The 20,304-nt window shown below is 44.6% G+C and overlaps 1 protein-coding gene across 5 annotated transcripts in view; it reads right to left on the bottom strand.

Moving 5' to 3' along the window:
- Positions 1-20,304, bottom strand: part of STAMBP (STAM binding protein) — a 75,402-nt gene that overhangs the window by 29,254 nt on the left and 25,844 nt on the right. For 4 of the 5 annotated variants that reach the window (XM_030201782.1, XM_030201781.1, XM_030201784.1 and 1 more), the window contains exons 4-6: positions 20,000-20,095; positions 14,605-14,971; positions 13,775-13,899 (exon numbers count right to left, since the gene is read on the bottom strand). In XM_030201782.1, coding sequence (XP_030057642.1) covers positions 13,775-13,899; positions 14,605-14,971; positions 20,000-20,095 — 588 coding nt within the window. Of the gene's footprint in view, positions 1-13,774; positions 13,900-14,604; positions 14,972-15,326; positions 15,430-19,999; positions 20,096-20,304 lie in introns of those variants that run through there. The other variant, XM_030201786.1, reaches the window with a different exon arrangement.

Below are 20,304 nucleotides of genomic sequence, written 5' to 3'. Positions count from 1 at the left end.
GCTGCCAATGCTACCATCGCCTGGGGTTAGGTCCTTCTAATGATTCAGGTAAACGGTATAAGTCCAGAAGTCAAAAACTCTCCCTGATAAGCAGCCACCATCACAGACCTTACGATCTCCATTTGGAACCTTGGATCTTGCAGCACCTTGTTGACCTGCTTCAAATTCAAAATCAAATGAAATGTACCCTCTTTCTTTGGCACTAGTTAATAAAAGAAGTAATTCCAGAGGTCTTTCTCCTCTGAAAGGACTGTTTACAGTCTTCTCTGACTGACCCATCCTTTGTTGAGAACTGCAAAGGGACTCCAAAAAACTGTCAGAAAGGGCAGAGTTAGTTTGACAACATAACACTCTTGGATGATTTTGAGGACTCACTGGTCTGAGGTAAAGTGGGTCTGCCTCCGGTAAAAATAGAGTCCACCTCCTGGCTGCACCAGAGATGATGCAACATCACTACCATTGCCATTTTCTTTGATGATAACTGAATCAAGTAAAGTCGTACAAGGCATCAGTCGAAAATGCAGAATCTGCCTCTTATTGAAGATTTTTTATAACTTCCCTCTGCCACATATTCCGCCACATATTCCCCAGAAAGACGTTAAATCCATCTGAAGCACGCTTCGGACATGTTATCTCTGCAAAGGGCCACTTGCAAGGCCAGAACCAACACCTCAATTGACTGCTTCAGCAGGTGCCATCTGCTGGTCCTATGATTCCTTAATCGCTGCTCCTACCTACATAAACTGAGATGGTAGTCTTCTTGCTGAAGACAGACACCAATGCATAGTAACAACTTTTTCAGATACATCAGAAGCAGAAAGCTTGTGAAGGAATCTGTGGGACCGTTATGTCATGAAGGGCAAAAGGGGCACTCAGTCTTTACAGAAGAATCTGTAAGAGATCTACCTATACTGGAAATGGTTTTCAAGAGTAATGATGTGGAGGAACTGAATGAAATCTCTAAGAACCTGGAGAATGTACTGAGCCAAACAGACAAGTAAAAGAGTGATAAATCATCTGGACCGGATGGTATACACCCCAAGGTACTGAAAGAACTCAAACATAAAATCGATGATCTGCTGTTAGTGATCTGTAACCTGTCATTAAAATTGTCAGTAGTACCTGAAGATTGGAGGGTGGCCAATGTAATGACGATTTTTTATGTTTAAGTCATTTTTATTGGCAAAGACAAAATTATAACAACCTTTCAATGAGAATACAAAAGCAATAATACCAACCATTGATCTAGTATCACTAAGTAGTTTTTGATTTCTTCCCCTCCACCCCCCCCCCCCCACCGAACAGACACCCCTTATGAATACCATAATTCCCAACACTTTACAACTCAACATAGTTGCCTTAAAATATCAGAGTATACATACCAAACATGGCAAATACATCTTACAAACTCATAGAACAAATGTTATCTGAACACAAGTATATAAAGCCACTCAATAAACTTTGGCAGTTTATTCCCCCCCTCCCTCCACCATACCCATTTAACTTCTACCCCTTCCCTCCCCTCCTCTTCCCGCTCCAATGTATGGGTCAGCAATTCAATATGTGGCTTTTCCCTTTATGTGGTAGGGTAGTCCACATGGGTTCCCATCGGGCCTTGAATCGTAGTCCAGGAACACTATCCCATTGTCGAACACCACATCTGTCCACCCTCATTTGTTGTATCATTTGTGTTCTCCAGGTTTGTAAGGAAGGGCACAATGGGGAGAGCCAAGCCCTCAAAATGGTATTGATGCCAAAATAGATGGCCATTCCCAGAAATCCCTTGAAACCCGCCGGAGGATCCGAGGTATACTTGATCTGGTGAAAAAGAAGCAGCGGGTCATATACCAGCGAGCAGTCCCACATACCATCCATATTCTGTAGCAGGCTCTGCCAAAAATGGCGCACCAAAGGGCAATGCCAGAACATATGCCCCAAGGAGGCGTCTCCGGCTCCACATTTCGGGCAGACCCCAGTCCCACCAATGTTTGCCAGCATGGCCCGCTTTGGCGATATATGCATTCGCATTATAAGGCGGTATAGTTTTTCCCGCTGGTAGATAGTCTCAACAAGTATATACCCTTTATATATAAGCGGCAGAGGTCAGTGGTAATCTCACACCCTAAATCAGTCTTCCAACTCAAGGTCAATCTCGCATAATTTATTTCGGCCATGGTATCCTTCAGTTGTCGGTGATGGTACCTCAGAGGGACCGACAATTGTGAGCCTAAAGAATAATTCTCCGATAGGATGTCAATTACATCCTCAGTTAGATCAGTCCAAAGCAGTGAGGAAATATAATGTTGCAGTTGGAAATAGGCAAAGTAATATCCCGGGGAGATCCCATATTGCCTCTGTAAATCACTAAATGATTTAATGTGGCCCTCTTCATTAATTACCTGATTAATGTATATAATGCCCTTATTTGCCCATGCTCCAAATACACTGTGCCCCCTTCCTGGTGGAAAGGCCGGATTTTGACAGATTGAGAGGAATGGAGTGATCTTAGCTGAGAGATGATGCCTCTTACACAACCATCTCCAAGTGGCTCTTAAAGATTTCAGAAGTGGGTGACGCTGGAAGGCCCCCTGCAGCAGCTGCCCCCGAGTGCAACAAATGACTAAAATGCATTCCTTCAAATAAGGACGTTTCTACTTCTGTGAGAGAGAAGTCCGAGGTTCCCCTATACCAGTCGTTGATGTGTCTCATTGAACATGCAATCATGAGATTTCTTAAACTCAAGAGCCCCATTCCACCATCACCCCTCGGAGTTGTCAAAATTCCCATGGCAAGTCTGGGTCGCTTCCCTCTCCAAAGAAACGTTTGTATCAACCTATCTACTACCCGCTCATCCTTCTTCGACAGATACAATGGTAACTGCTGGAATACATACAGTGGTGGAAATAAGTATTTGATCCCTTGCTGATTTTGTAAGTTTGCCCACTGACAAAGACATGAGCAGCCCATAATTGAAGGGTAGGTTATTGGTAACAGTGAGAGATAGCACATCACAAATTAAATCCGGAAAATCACATTGTGGAAAGTATATGAATTTATTTGCATTCTGCAGAGGGAAATAAGTATTTGATCCCCCACCAACCAGTAAGAGATCTGGCCCCTACAGACCAGGTAGATGCTCCAAATCAACTCGTTACCTGCATGACAGACAGCTGTCGGCAATGGTCACCTGTATGAAAGACACCTGTCTACAGACTCAGTGAATCAGTCAGACTCTAACCTCTACAAAATGGCCAAGAGCAAGGAGCTGTCTAAGGATGTCAGGGACAAGATCATACACCTGCACAAGGCTGGAATGGGCTACAAAACCATCAGTAAGACGCTGGGCGAGAAGGAGACAACTGTTGGTGCCATAGTAAGAAAATGGAAGAAGTACAAAATGACTGTCAATCGACAAAGATCTGGGGCTCCACGCAAAATCTCACCTCGTGGGGTATCCTTGATCATGAGGAAGGTTAGAAATCAGCCTACAACTACAAGGGGGGAACTTGTCAATGATCTCAAGGCAGCTGGGACCACTGTCACCACGAAAACCATTGGTAACACATTACGACATAACGGATTGCAATCCTGCAGTGCCCGCAAGGTCCCCCTGCTCCGGAAGGCACATGTGACGGCCCGTCTGAAGTTTGCCAGTGAACACCTGGATGATGCCGAGAGTGATTGGGAGAAGGTGCTGTGGTCAGATGAGACAAAAATTGAGCTCTTTGGCATGAACTCAACTCGCCGTGTTTGGAGGAAGAGAAATGCTGCCTATGACCCAAAGAACACCGTCCCCACTGTCAAGCATGGAGGTGGAAATGTTATGTTTTGGGGGTGTTTCTCTGCTAAGGGCACAGGACTACTTCACCGCATCAATGGAGAATGGATGGGGCCATGTACCGTACAATTCTGAGTGACAACCTCCTTCCCTCCGCCAGGGCCTTAAAAATGGGTCGTGGCTGGGTCTTCCAGCACGACAATGACCCAAAACATACAGCCAAGGCAACAAAGGAGTGGCTCAGGAAGAAGCACATTAGGGTCATGGAGTGGCCTAGCCAGTCACCAGACCTTAATCCCATTGAAAACTTATGGAGGGAGCTGAAGCTGCGAGTTGCCAAGCGACAGCCCAGAACTCTTAATGATTTAGAGATGATCTGCAAAGAGGAGTGGACCAAAATTCCTCCTGACATGTGTGCAAACCTCATCATCAACTACAGAAGACGTCTGACCGCTGTGCTTGCCAACAAGGGTTTTGCCACCAAGTATTAGGTCTTGTTTGCCAGAGGGATTAAATACTTATTTCCCTCTGCAGAATGCAAATAAATTCATATACAGTGGGGGAAATAAGTATTTGATCCCTTGCTGATTTTGTAAGTTTGCCCACTGACAAAGACATGAGCAGCCCATAATTGAAGGGTAGGTTATTGGTAACAGTGAGAGATAGCACATCACAAATTAAATCCGGAAAATCACATTGTGGAAAGTATATGAATTTATGTGCTTCTTCCTGAGCCACTCCTTCGTTGCCTTGGCTGTATGTTTTGGGTCATTGTCGTGCTGGAAGACCCAGCCACGACCCATTTTTAAGGCCCTGGCGGAGGGAAGGAGGTTGTCACTCAGAATTGTACGGTACATGGCCCCATCCATTCTCCCATTGATGCGGTGAAGTAGTCCTGTGCCCTTAGCAGAGAAACACCCCCAAAACATAACATTTCCACCTCCATGCTTGACAGTGGGGACGGTGTTCTTTGGGTCATAGGCAGCATTTCTCTTCCTCCAAACACGGCGAGTTGAGTTCATGCCAAAGAGCTCAATTTTTGTCTCATCTGACCACAGCACCTTCTCCCAATCACTCTCGGCATCATCCAGGTGTTCACTGGCAAACTTCAGACGGGCCGTCACATGTGCCTTCCGGAGCAGGGGGACCTTGCGGGCACTGCAGGATTGCAATCCGTTATGTCGTAATGTGTTACCAATGGTTTTCGTGGTGACAGTGGTCCCAGCTGCCTTGAGATCATTGACAAGTTCCCCCCTTGTAGTTGTAGGCTGATTTCTAACCTTCCTCATGATCAAGGATACCCCACGAGGTGAGATTTTGCGTGGAGCCCCAGATCTTTGTCGATTGACAGTCATTTTGTACTTCTTCCATTTTCTTACTATGGCACCAACAGTTGTCTCCTTCTCGCCCAGCGTCTTACTGATGGTTTTGTAGCCCATTCCAGCCTTGTGCAGGTGTATGATCTTGTCCCTGACATCCTTAGACAGCTCCTTGCTCTTGGCCATTTTGTAGAGGTTAGAGTCTGACTGATTCACTGAGTCTGTAGACAGGTGTCTTTCATACAGGTGACCATTGCCGACAGCTGTCTGTCATGCAGGTAACGAGTTGATTTGGAGCATCTACCTGGTCTGTAGGGGCCAGATCTCTTACTGGTTGGTGGGGGATCAAATACTTATTTCCCTCTGCAGAATGCAAATAAATTCATATACTTTCCACAATGTGATTTTCCGGATTTAATTTGTGATGTGCTATCTCTCACTGTTACCAATAACCTACCCTTCAATTATGGGCTGCTCATGTCTTTGTCAGTGGGCAAACTTACAAAATCAGCAAGGGATCAAATACTTATTTCCCCCACTGTACTTTCCACAATGTGATTTTCCGGATTTAATTTGTGATGTGCTATATCTCACTGTTACCAATAACCTACCCTTCAATTATGGGCTGCTCATGTCTTTGTCAGTGGGCAAACTTACAAAATCAGCAAGGGATCAAATACTTATTTCCACCACTGTATAACCATTTTGGTATTAAGATCATGTTAACCAGCGCAATCCGCCCCCATAGCGATATAGGCAGATCCTGCCACATCACAAGTTTCCGTCTAGTCATCTCTATCAGAGGTTCCACATTAGTTTTATACAATTGCTCAAGATCTCTAGTAATCTGTACCCCCAGGTATTTCAAGGCACCCACTACCCATTTAAGAGGAAACTGCCCTCCCCACCATTGTTCCAATTTTCCATCTAAGGCCAAGGCACACGATTTCTGTAAGTTTAGAGAGAACCCTGCCATCTTTCCAAACTCTGCTATTATTTCTAGCGCCATCTCCAAGGATACTTGTGGGTCCTCCAGTAGCAGCATTATATAATCAGCATAAGCTAGCACTACTTTCCTCTCTCTCCCCAGCGTAATTCCCTTAACCTCTGGCGTGTTATTCAGCAGCCGGATCAATGGCTCCAGTGAGAGATCAAAAAGAAATGGAGACAGAGGACACCCTTGCCGGGTTCCCCTCTGTATCTCCAGGTCAGTAGTCCTGCCACCATTTATCAGCAACTGAGCGGTCATACCCGAATAAAGCGTTTGTATCGCAGCCCTTGACCATGCTGGGAAGCCTACCCATTCCAAGAGCCTAAAAAGATAACGCCAAATCACCTGATCAAAAGCTTTAGCAGCATCAAGACTGACCAGCATAGCTGGCTCACCCCAAAGCCCACTCTGCCCCATAGATAGCAGTATCCTCCGCACATGCCACACCGAATGACGTTTAGGGACGAATCCCACCTGTGATGTGTCAATCAAATCTGCCATGTACGGGGTGACAATCTATTTGTCAGAATTTTGGCTAAAATTTTGATGTCCACATTAATGAGGGAGATGGGCCTATAGGATTCCGGCTCGTCCACAGGCTTTCCGGGTTTAGGCAGCAGTGATATCAGAGCAGTGTTCTCATGTGCTGGCAGCTTACCCTCTTGAATAACCAAATTATAATATTCAAATAAATCCCCCACCAAAGAAGGCAACATAAGCTTGTAGAATTCCCCAGAATACCCGTCTACTCCCGGCGCTGAGTTAGATTTCAAGCCTTTAATCACGTATTGCAATTTTTTAATTTGAAGGGGTAACCCCAGCGCCTCTATAGCTGGCTCTTCCAACCGGGGCATTCCGGCGCGTGCTAGGAGATTGTCAATATCCGCTCTCCGTGGGGCATCCCTAGCTTTATACAATATTTGAAAATGGTCAAATAGAATTTGCTTCACTTTCTCAGGCTTATTTATCAGCTGCCCTTGCTTATCTCGTAACACAGTTATAGCTCGGTGACCGTCCCTGGATGATACCAACCTAGCCATTAACCCCCCCCCCCCCCGTTCTGTTACCAAAACGGTGAAGCCGATATTTCTGGAACACCATCCATCGTTGGGTCTGCTCCTGTAACAACGTGTTTACTGTTACCTGGAGTGATGTATATGTATCTCTAGTAGCCTTAGATGGGGATTGCAAAAACCTCTGCTTTGCCTTGCGCAAACTATGCTGTAGATTTAAGATGCTAGCAGCTACCTTCTTCCGTCTTGCAGCCATATACGAGATAATATTTCCCCTCAGCACCGCCTTAGCGGTACACCAAAATAATTTGGGGTCAGAACGGTGTTGAACATTGTGGTCAACATAGGTCTCCCACTTGGTCCGCACGAACTCTTGAAACTCCGGATCTTTGGCAAGGTAGTTGGGGAACCTCCACCTCTGCGTAATTTGGAACCCGCTCGCGGCCTCCAGCATCACCCACACCGGTGCATGATCAGAGACCACTGTTTGACCTATCTGAGCCTCTGTCACCCACGGGAACGCCGATACTGAGATCAGTATATAATCTAGGCGGGCCCATGACTCATGTGCTCGTGATCTATGTGTGTAATCTTTTTCTCCTACGTGCAAAAGTCTCCAAGCATCAACTAGTTCCATAGTAGTTGCCAGCGTGTCCAACACCCCTCTGTCATGCCCACCCTGGGACCCGCCACTTCTGACACCAGTGCAATCCTCGCTCGGATCCATAAGGGTATTCATATCTCCCACTAATAGAACATTTTCTTGTTGATATGGAAGCAATAATTTCAATAGATCTGGGAAGAATTGTTTGTCAAAAGGTGTCGGGGCATATACATTTAACAGATACACTTCTCGCCCCTGGAGCCAGACCTTAAGTAAAAGAAATCTTCCGTTGACATCTTTTAAAATAACTTCTGATGACTGTGCTAGTCTCTTATGCATCAGGACTGCCACACCTCCCCGTCGTGCCCCTGAGGATGCGAAATGAACTTGTCCTACCCATGCCCGTTTTAATTTAAGGTGTTCTTCATCAGTCAGTCTCGTTTCTTGCAGGCACACCACATCTGCCTGCAGGCGCGCCAGATGTGTTAAAATCTTATGCCGCTTAATTGGAGAGGTAATCCCTCCCACATTCCAGGAGACTATTTTGCAGTTAGCCATGCTCCCATTGTCCCTGCACATTCAAGTTTCCTGCATATAACCAACCCCGGGAGCCCAGCCCCTCTCCCGAAGATTCAATACATTTGACATCATGCCACACATTTAAATACATCATAGTCCTCCATCCCATACTAATGCAATTACAACTGTCCCTCCCCCCTGTCACCCTCTTCCCTCTCCCAAACCCCTCCCCCTTCCCTGCCCTACCCCTTGAGCCTTCAGTTCCTTTGACAGGACCGACCCCATCAAGGTGAGACCACAATATACTGAGGTCCCCAGCCCCCCTCCAACCCCCTGCCCCTCTCCCATCAGTGTCATGCAAATTCCTATCACCCTCCATACATACATACGATTCCTCTCCTCGCCCGCAATGCCGATCAGGTCATAGCAATATCATTGGTTTTGCACCATGATAGTTCATTTATAGTGCTAAGTCAGGTAGTGCCCCCTTCCTTCTTCATTTCCTGATTTATGAACTGTAGAGCCAGCTGATCTGAGGTGAAGGGGACCCACTTCCCTGCATGCAAGATCTTTAGAGTAGCAGGATAGAGAAGCATAAACCTTACATTCCGTTCCACTAGCGTTGTGCAAATCGGATGAAATTTCTTTCTACGTTCTTGCACATTGGTGGAGTAGCCTTGGAAAATGCGTACTTGTGCCTCAGCATACCGCAGGGATTCCCTTTTCTGATGATATCCTCTCAGTATCTCCTCTTTATGTTGATAGTTGTGCACTCTGATGATCACGACTCTAGGCCGTTGCCCATTCTGAGAGGCCCGTTCCAGCTGGTGTGCGCGCTCGATACAAAGAGGGCCCCTGATGTCTGACAAGGCAAATTCTTTGGAGAGCCAATCTTCTAACAACGGGCCAAGATTTTTTTCAGGGGCACTTTCCGGGATGCCGACCAGGCGAAGATTATTGCGCCGTGCCCGGTTCTCTAATTCGTCCAATTTCTCCGCCTGGCGCTCCAATTTATCTTTCAGTCCGGCTAATTCCGGCATCCAGTGCTGGCAGCTGTCTTCTAAGTCGGAAACCCGTTTCTCCGCCTCTGCGGTTCTACTGGCGATGTCTGACAGCGTTCCATCCATTTTCCCCAGCCGGTCTTCAAGCGAGGTGAAACGGGGCTCTAGAGCGCTACTAACCGCTGCCACAAGCTGTTCCAGTTGTCTGGCGGTGAACTCTGCCTCGTTGCGGGAAGTCGCGGCCGCCATCTTCGTTTCTTCGATGGGACCGGGCAGCTTTTCTTTATCACTTTTCGCGCCCTTCCTTGCGCTGGCGATCGGCATGGGTGCGAAGTATTGTTCCATATACCTTTGCCAAATCTCCTGTGGATCTGGCAACGCTTACTGGAGGATTTAGCAAGACCTGAGGGCTAGAAACGAGCGGGTCCCTCGGAGCGGCACAGAATCACTGTTGCCGCTTCCACTGCATCACGTGATCCTCTCATAATGAAGATTTTTTAAAAGGGCTCCAAGGATGATCCTGGAAATTACAGACCGGTAAGCCTGACTTCAGTTCCAGGGATAATAGTGGAATCTATTATAAAGAGTAAAATTACGGAAGACGTAGACAAACATGGTTTAATGGGACAGAGTCAGCATGGGTTCAGCCAAGGGAAGTCTTGCCTCAGCAATTTACTTCATTTCTTTGAAGGTGTAAATAAACATGTGGATAAAGGTGAGCCAGTTGAAGTATCTAGATTTTCAGAAAGCTTTTGACAAAGTTCCTCGTGAAAGACTCATGACAAAATTAAAGTCAGGGGATAGGAGGCAATGTCTTTCTGTACATTAGAAATTGGTTATTGGGCAGAAAAGTTGTTGAAGACTCATTTTTTTGTTCACATTTTTTAAGATCAGGCAGTCAGAGCTCAGCAGCTAATTAATGGGTGTTAAGTATTTTTTGTTTATATATTTGTTTTTATTACGTATGTTATGCTGTTAGCCGCTTAGGTTTAAGTAAGGTATAAGTTTTATAAATAAATAACACAGAATAGGGTTAAATGGTCATTTTTCTCAATGGGGGAGGGTGAATAGTGGAGGGCTACAGGGATCTGTACTGGGACCGGTGCTATTTAACATATTTATAAATGATAAGGAAAACAGAATGACAAGTGATGTGATTAAATTCACAGATTACACAACTATTCAAAGTTGTAAAAACACATGCGGATTGTGAAACACTGCAGGAAGGAAATTGGAAGACTGGGCATTCAATTGGCAGATGAAATTTAATGTGGAGCAATGCAAAGTGATACACATTGGGAAGAATAATCTGAATCAGCTACATGATCCTGGGGTTCACTTTAGGAATTAGAACTCAAGAAAAACATCTAGGTGTCTTTGTAGAAATTACACCGAAAACTTCTGCCCAGAGTGCGATGGTGGCCACCAAAAAAGTCAACAGAATGCTAGGAATTATTAGGAAAGGGATGCAAAATAAGACCAAGAATATTATAATACCTCTATATCACTTCATGGTGCGACCTCACCTTGAGTACTGCGTTCAATTCTGGTCGCCATATGAAAAAAAAAAAAAAAGGTATAGCGGCGGTTAATATATCTGGGTGGAGGAGTGGCCTAGTGGTTAGGGTGGTGGACTCTGGTCCTGGGGAACTGAGTTCAATTCCCACTTCAGGCACAGGCAGCTCCTTGTGACTCTGGGCAAGTCACTTAACCCTCCATTGCCCCAGGTACAAATAAGTACCTGTATACAATATGTAAGCCGCAGTGAGCTTGCCATGAGTGGGAAAGCGTGGGGTACAAATGTAACAAAAATAAAAAATAAAATAAAAAGGTGTGGACAAGGTCCTGAAGAAAATGTCCATTGTCTGCTATCAAGATAGACATGGGGGAAGCCACTGCTTGTCCTGGGATTGGTAGAATGGAATGTTGCTACTAATTGGGTTTCTGCCAGATATTGTGACCTGGATTGGCCACTCCTGGAAGCAGGATACTGGGCTAGATGGACCATTTGTCTTGCCCAGTATGGCTTTTCTTTTGTTTATCCATTTTAGGCAACCTCTCCTCTTCTGCCACAGGCTGTGCAGCATCTGCTGCACTCAAACTGCCCTCACATCACAAGATCCAGCTTCACACCAAACAAGGTCTCCATTTTGGGCTAGAACCACTGTTTAAGTGGCTAGGCTCCCTTTCAGATCATTCCACAGATGTACATAGTTTGATTTTTTTTGTTTTTCTTTTTGATTTAAGATCTGCTCTAATACACAAAGCACTCTTGGCTCCATTCCAAAAAGTAGGGGGTGGGGGAAGACAACATGCAGCTAGTAACTTCCTTCATGCATTTAAAGAACTTGGCCAAACTAGAAGTGAGGGGGGAGGGGAGGCAGGAGGGATGGATCCAGTACTGCCAACTTGGTCTCAGCCAATCCAATCCCTTTTGTCCTCAGCTATCAAGGGGAGGAGGATAGCCGAATAAACCCCACTGCAGACAAAATGTTATATTCCAAAATTTCCTCTCACAGCAGCTCAGATTACACAGTGATAGTCTACCAACTGCTGGAAACTAAGAAATAACTGGCTAGCTGTGAACTGCACAGGATCTTTATAGGGTGATGTCATCAAACCAGTAGCTCTAAGCCTCCATCTACTGGTAGGACAGCATATACCCACGTGTCTGGACTGGACTGAGGACAAATGAATGCATTAGTTATGAAAACCAGATGCAAAAATCAGGATGATTGGAAGGCCATGGAAGTAACATTGTCAAAACGTTGCCATTGCTGCTAATGTGCAAGAAAATAATGTTATGTACCGCTGGTACCTCACTCAAGCTAGAATATCACATTGGTATCCACAGACTTTGCCGGTTTGTTTGCGGCACTGTGGGGAAAAGGAGACCATGGATCACTAATGGTGGGGCTGTCCAAAAGCTAAAGCCTATGGTACACTGGGTTACAGGTGCCTTAGGAACCAGGGTAGTTTATGCTGAATAGACACACACTGGGGTTTAAATTGGCACAAATCAGATTTGTGTTGCATTGATTGAATGCTGCCAAATTAATGTGGGCTGCTTGTTTGAAATTTGCTGGTGTTCCATTATTGTCCCTTTGGAGGGCTAAACTGAGATATCTTTATAAAGTGGAGGAGTGGCCTAGTGGTTAGGGTGGTGGACTTTGGTCCTGGGGAACTGAGTTTGATTCCCGGCACAGGCAGCTCCTTGTGACTCTGGGCAAGTCACTTAACCCTCCATTGCCTGCCGCATTGAGCCTACCATGAGTGGGAAAGCGCGGGGTACAAATGTAACAAAATAAATAAATAAATAAATAAAATGGCGAGGGTAACAGCATTGCATAGAAGGGCCATGGGTAAGTGGGAGAAAGTTTGGGGACAGCTGCAGGATCCTAGTATTCTTTAAGTATTATTAACTCGCTGTTATTTGCCAGGACTGGCTATTTGCTTGTGTTTATGTATTCGTTGTTGGGGATATATTGAAAGTTTATATTAAACAGGAGGATGCAGTGGGTGGCTGAATTATGTTTTATTGGCTGGGATTTGATCTGTAGCTATTGACTTTTCTGTATATGTCCTGTGGTCGGGCGGCCAGCGTCTCTGTTACTTTATAAACTGTTGTTTTTCCTGGCTCAATTTCAAAAAAATCCTCTGTTAAACTAAAATAAATAAATAAAAAACAGATGCAGGTTGATGAGTTAAAAAAATCAGACTGACATGAAATCCTCACAACAGCCAGCTTTCTACTCTTTTGTGCAAGTATGAAGAACCCACAACTTTTTTTTTCTTGCTGTATTGAAGGAGATGGCTTAAAAGGGGATAAACAAAAAATAAAAAAGAAAAAAAAAACACCTAGCAAGCAGATAACGAACTGTGGTGACCTTGTCACTGAATGCAAAAGTGAAATGCATTCAACAAGAAATTTACATGATACCTTTAATACGTAGAATATACACGCCAGATGAGCATGTATGTGCATGCTCTTTCAGGTCCCAGTACAATCGCTAAGCAAAACAGTCTATTGCTAGTGCATGTCTGATATACACAGGTTTCTATGGCAATTGATATGCTTTCCTGTGTCTGCATCCATTTTTTGCAGATGATTTGTTTACTGCATATATATATTTCTTTTAATTAACACATGCATTAGGGAACTGTTCTGACACATTATTACATTGGCCTCATAGTGGGTTTAAAAAGTGGTCTGGATAAGTTTCTAGAAGTCCATAAAAACCTATTAGCCAGATAGACTAGCCATCTCTTGGTTATGAGCATAGATGCTGGGCTCGATGACCTTGGTCTGACTTGGCATGGCTTTTCTTATGTTCTTATACAAGGGAAGACATGCATAGTGTGTGTTGGGGGTGGGGGGAAGGAGGGAGGGTAAACTGGTTATCAAAGCAATGCTGAGGGGTTCAACCACAATAGATGCTTCCCTTCAGCTCTGACTCATCTTCAAGACTCTCTGAAAACGGGATGGAATACTGACTAAAAGGTGAAGGAAAACGCAGAGAGTTTAAAATATATGTTGATATCACATTACCAGTTTTCCACAAAGGATTCCACAGGTCTCTACTCCTTTTGATGTGTTGACTTCAGATAACCGTAGAAATTTAGGGCACAGATCTCCAGGAACAATGATATGACGAAGGCCATCTACTACAGTATCTGTGAAAGAGAACAAGTAAAGACCAGATTGGTATTTGTCCAGAAATACAAATCAACCCTAGAAAGTTCATTTTCATTCCCAGGAGTTATTTAATCAAGAAATGTATTCTTTTCCCAGATAGGATTCAGTTACGAACCAGGGATTGTATAGAATTTCTGGAATTCTCTCTGTATCTACACTCTTATGTTCAACTATATGGACCATCTCTTAGCCAAGTGACACCACAAGCACATGGATCTGAGTGCCCTATATTTTCTGTTATTCTTTATATCCAGTGTTTCCCCTGGTCAACTCATTGTTAAGTTACCTCTTGGGACAAACACTCATCCTAAGGATGACCAGCAGCTGTCACAGTTGAGTGATGACCAGCCTTCCTTCCCTCCCAGGGCTGTGTACACTGGCTCTGCAGTGCTCCTAGCTGGCCCAAAGAGTAGGAGCTGAGACTTGAGTGCACATTTCTTCACATGGTAGTATACAGCACTGCATAATGACAAAGGGCCAACCCTAGCACTCTTATCCTGAGGAAATGTTGGTATTTTTCATATACATTAAATTCTACCAGTAGGGATATTAGCTCACAGTGCTATGCACTTTATTTCACATTAAGCTATGCGTTTGACAGGCACAAAACCCCTTCTCCCCAGTGCAAACTGCAAACCAGAAGAAGCAGTGGCAGCTGCCATAAGAATGAAAGTTACACTAACTGTTATCATGGTTTATGAGGGCGCCAGGTTTTAAAGATCGGTCCACAGCTGGAGGTCCTTCTGATACACCTCTCATGTTGGGACTTATTGGCTGTTCAGGAGATGCCACAGTCTTTGCTGGTACTTCTGTGGGTGGCTCTTTCACACCTGGTATCAAGGGACCCTCCAAGCAGTTAGCAGGATTCCCAAATTCCTGCAGAATGCGCAGTCGTTCTTGCTCAAGTTCTTTGCGTCTAATCATGTCTTCAAAGGCATGGAACTGCTCCTGTTCCAGCTGTTGCTGCTTCATCTGGGCCACCCTTTGTTTCTCTTCCTCCAGTTGATGCTTCAAAGCCAACCTCTGGGCAAAGTCCTCCTCCTCTCTTTTCTATGGATGGGAAAACGGGAGATGTTCTAAGAAAAATGGCACAACTCCTAACTATACAACACTACATGTTAATGAATGGATTCTGAGTTCTTATGCCTATCTAGTGGCGTAGGCTGCCAGCCAATTTTGGGTGGCCCTGAGCTCAAAATAGGTGGGCACAATATTTACTCTGCTCCTTCCCTACCCCCACTCTTCACCCCTCCCCCAGTACCTCACAACTCATAATATAAATAACTATAGCTAATGAGGTTCCCCAAGCTCTGAAAGCTGAAGACTTCTTCTGAAGGTGGCCAAAAAGCCCTTTTACTAAGTTTGGCAGGCAGCAGCAATATCCCTGAGCTACTGATGTCAGCACCTCATGCATGTGTAGTTGTCGATGACTCAAGTATGGTGCTGCACACTGCAGAGCTTGGTAGGCGGGACGTCTGGCCACCTTTAGAGGAGGTCCTCAGCTGACGATGCTTGGAAATCCTCACCAGCTACAGCAAGGGAAAGAGCGGGTGTTAAACATTCTGGAGCCCAGGTCAGAAAATAAAAGAGGGGGGCTCTCCTGATTCCCTCTCTTCCCTGCTTCCCCTCTAATCTCCCAGCTGCTGTTACTATAATACCAACTCTTGTAATTCACACAGTCCAAAATCACACGACTTTTAAATCTTCACATTAGCTTTGTTACTTTCTTCAAGGGGATCTTCAGAGTAACTGACAGCATAAACCATTTGGGTACAGCGTCCCATGTGCTCATGGCGCTGTACACATCGTCATTGATCTACCCGTAGCTCTAAAGTTTTTCTTTTTTAAACTTTTTTTGTATATAATAAAAGCTCATAGCTTATAGTTTGTAACTTTAACGTTTGAGATGCAACCGGGTGGGTTGAACTCAGAAATCGACTGGTGGTCACTAATATAACTGATGGTAGAGTAGGATATGCTGCCCTATCAGAAATTAGAGTTCTAATCAGCTGTGAGGTATTTAATAGGCTATCTCCGCGTCAGACGCCGCAGCCATTTTTTACATATGCAGGAGCACACTAAGAGCTGGTAGAGTCACAGTCCAAGTAATGAATATAAAACATAGTAACATAGTAACATAGTAGATGACGGCAGAAAAAGACCTGCACGGTCCATCCAGTCTGCCCAAGATAAACTCATGTGTATACCTTACCTTGATTTGTACCTGTCTTTCTCAGGGCACAGACCGTATAAGTCTGCCCAGCAGTTTTTCCTGCCTCCCAACCACCTGTCCTGCCTTCCATCACCGGCTCTGGCACAGACCGTATAAAAAAGTCTGCCCTCCCCTATCCTCGCCTCCCAACCACCAACCCCTCTTCCCCCCACCTGCTCTGCCACCCCATTGTAGCTAAGCTTCTGAGGTTCCATTCCTTCTGCATAGGATTCCTTTATGCACATCCCATGCATGTTTGAATTCCGTTACTGTTTTCATCACCACCACCTCCCGCGGGAGGGCATTCAAGCATCCACCACCCTCTCCGTGAAAAATACTTCCTGACATCTTTTCTGAGTCTGCCCCCCTTCAATCTCATTTCATGTCCTCTTGTTCTACCGCTTCCCATCTCCGGAAAAGATTTGTTTGCGGATTAATACCTTTCAAATATTTGAACGTCTGTATCATACCTCCAGGGTATACATGTTCAGGTCAGCAAGTCTCTCTTCATACGTTTTGGAACGCAAATCCCATACCATCCTTGTAGCTTTTCTTTGCACCGCTTCCATTTTTTTGACATCCTTCGCAAGATATTAGCAGTTAACTGTTAGTCTGTTTTTCCCTAGCGAACCTCTTCCCTGAAGAAGGATTACGAAACCTGGCCATGTCGGCGGAGGTTTGACTCGAGTGAAAAATTGCTGCCCATTGCTGCCAAAGTTAAGTAATATCAATATGCATCTCAAACATTAAAGTTATAAACTATAAGCTATAAGCTTTTATTATATACAAAAAAAGTTTAAAAAAGAAAAAATTACTCAAGAGCTACGGGTAGATCAATGACGAGTTGTAGCAAGTCCTAAGTTGGTGTCGCCCCCGATGGTAACTCTGCAGGAGGAAGCAGTTCATGAGCTTACCAAGCACCTTACCTCGGTGCTGGATGAGTGACTATCCAAGTTACAGGCATCCATGGATGATATTAAGAGAATTTGGAGCAGCAGGGGACACGAATGAAGCAAGTGAAGGAGAGAATTGCTTACCAAGAGGACCATGCCAACTCAGCGGATTCCCGCTTTGACACGTTAGAGACCCAGTATCAGCAATTCTTGCAAAAGGTGGATGATCAGGAAAACAGAGGGCACTGGAATAATGTGCACATAATTGGGCTGTCTGAATCTGTGAGTGACCGTGAGTTGTGGGACTTTGTGGAAAAAGGCTTCCTAATCAACTGGGCCTTGCTCTCCCAGATTGGACCATGCAAGTGGAGCGTGTGGCACCGCATGGGCATCCTCCGGGATGGAGAGCAGAGACCATTGTCCTATGGTAGCACGAGTCCCTTAACTATGTTGAGAAAGACAAGCTTATGCAAGTGTTTCAAACCGGGCAGCAGGTGGATTATAAGGGTGCTAAAGTGCTTCTGTTTCAAGATTACTCAGCCACAGTTTTGGAACAATGCGAGAAGATGGGACAGCTGTACAAAAATACCTCTTTGACAAGTGGGTGCGTTTCACGCTTTTATACCCAACCAGGGTCGAGCGACCCACAATAATAAGACCCTGTTTTTCACAGATCCTAAAGACCTGAAGGCGTTCATGGAATGGTGTGATGGCTCGCTCCAGCCCTCCCTATGTTCGACTGTCTGTTTTCTTGGGGGCCCTGAGGGCGGGTGAGCTTTTTCGTCCAATATGCCTGGTGCCGGGAGGTACTGGGGCTTCCTAGCTCAGTGTGCGCCCCCTGGCCCACCGAAGGACAGAACTCTGAACATGGTGTGTAATAACCCTTGTGGAGGTATGACTGCAACATCAGCTGTTTGGGAGCTGCGGACCTGGAGTGTCCCATTCTTGGGCTCTTTGGGCCCACTAGCACTACTTCGGAAGCGCGGAGCCCTATAAGTGCGGCAAAGCTGCTCAGCCTTCAGGACTTTTTTTTTTTTTTTTTTTAGTTCATTCACTATGGTGTACTTGTTGGACCCTTATTGCTCATTGCTTTTCTTACATTAGTGTGAAGGTGTTCTATTGTGTTGGGGGGGGTGGCTGTTGAGTAGTAGAGGATACTTCTGTAAGGGGAAATTTTTGGGTGCGGGGGAATATGGTTGGTGTTTGGGATGATACGTGTTGTATGTATGGTAGGAGAACAGTTTGATGTAAGTGTGGGAGCTCAGGGGATGGGGGTTCTCGTGATTTTGCTGATTTGGGCAGGATGAGAGGGCTGGAGGGCATCTTGGTGGGTGGCCAGGAATATCACATTAATCTATTTGCTGACAATATGTTTCTGCTTCTTATTGTGCTTCTGACACACTCCGTCCCCTTATGACCATCATCCAGGACTTCGGCTCTTTGTGGGATTGCGGATAAATTTTGGGAACTCGGAGGTCCTTACTATTACCTGATTGTGTCCTTGTGAACCATGCGGGTTCCCCTGTCTTGGCCAAAAAATTGGTATCAAATATTTGGGGGTTTATCTTAGTGCAGACGTCGAGTGGCTTTATAGGAAAAATGCGACTGAACAGCTGGAAGAACTGCAGCAGTTGTGCGTGAAATGGAAGGACCTCCTGGTCAATTTTTTAGAGACGTGTAGCATTAAGATGGTGCTTCTATCCAAACTATTGTATCCCTTACAGATGCTTCCTTTATGGGTGGCCAAGCGTGAGGAATGCTTGTTTAGGTCTATGGTCAGTTCTTTCATTTGGTATTCCTAAAGGCCTTGCATTGTGTTCTCTAAATTAATGCAAAACAAAGCCAAGGGGGAGTGTGCTTACCAATCAGCAGTATAATTTGGCCGTGCTGCTGAGTGGGTCCATGAACTCTACACAGCTTCAAGCCATTACACGCCTGCTGATCTTTGTGTGTACCATACAATATTTTTGTAGCTTTGGACCCTCACCTTAGTCGCCAGTTGGGCAAAAATATAGATAAAATGTTCAAGGTGGAGGCACTATTTTCACTGTTTTGCTGCACTATGCTGTATCCTAAATTTGTTGCTATTTTACTGCTCATGTTGTGTCTTGATTGAGTTGAACCTTTGTGCGGTGTACTTACTTTTTGTGCTAATAAAGATATTTAAAACAAACAAACAAAAAAAAAGAATAAGTTAGCCCGCTACACACCTTTGAGACATCTAAGGTCCTCTCAAGAAGCGGCACTATCTGTACCCTCATCAAAAAGAAATTATACGATGTGATACCCACCAGTGAGCCTTCTCAGGAGCAGCCCCCATTTTTCTGGAACTTACTCCCAGATGTGGTACGTCTAACTCGAGACTACCTCTACTTCAGGAAGCAGGTGAAGCCTGGCTCTTCTCACAAGCCTTTAATACACTTGGTGACTGACTATACACTCACTCCGCATCTTGACTAGCTTGCTGCACACCATGAAACATAGATCAGTTCCTCATATATTATATATTTTGACTGTACTGACCATCTTGTCCCCATCTATGTATCTGCACTTGGCCCCTCAGCAACAAAGAAAAGCATTATCATATCTATGCTATTTGAATGCTTTATTGCATTGCTTATTAGGTGTTTCATTGGCATTATGCTGACATTGTATTATATCTGTGTTATTTGAATATTCTTTCATGTTGTCTATTGTGATATTGTTTGTATTGTGCTGACATCATATTTCCAAGTTTGCCTTATTTATTTTATATTGATCATTTTACTATTGTTATGTTGTTAACAAATTGTAAGTTTTGTGTTAAAGTGGACCTGCTCTATAGCACCTTGGGTGAATCTGTTCATAAATCCCAATAAACATTTTTTAAAAAGAGAAATCAAAATTTGTAAGTGTACACCGCTCTGATATGTACTAATAAACTGAAACATTTGGCTCACACTTGCATAAAAGAAAACACCCGTCAATACTGACCTTTCTCTCCAGGTACTCAGAATATTCTTTGCCATATCTCTTCAAAAGCCCTGCCTTCAGTTCCTCCGCTTTGGGAAAAGCAATTTCTTTTAGTTTCTATAACCATATACACAAAAGAAAATATAACCAATGCAAAACAGTTGATTTTCCTTTAAATAAAAAGAGAATGGTCGCTCTTCTCCAACCCTAGCTATCCTACACGGTGCCTGTTACCCAATGTTATTTATACCCACACAATTCTGTATGCCTGATAGAGGCATTCAACGGCTGCCATAGAATTTTGTTTGGGGAGGACAGGATGTCAC

Source organism: Microcaecilia unicolor, chromosome 4 (genome assembly GCF_901765095.1).
Source record: "Microcaecilia unicolor chromosome 4, aMicUni1.1, whole genome shotgun sequence".
Taxonomy (NCBI): domain Eukaryota; kingdom Metazoa; phylum Chordata; class Amphibia; order Gymnophiona; family Siphonopidae; genus Microcaecilia; species Microcaecilia unicolor.
The sequence above is the reverse complement of the archived record's forward strand: the minus strand, read 5'-3'. Positions and strand labels throughout refer to the sequence as shown.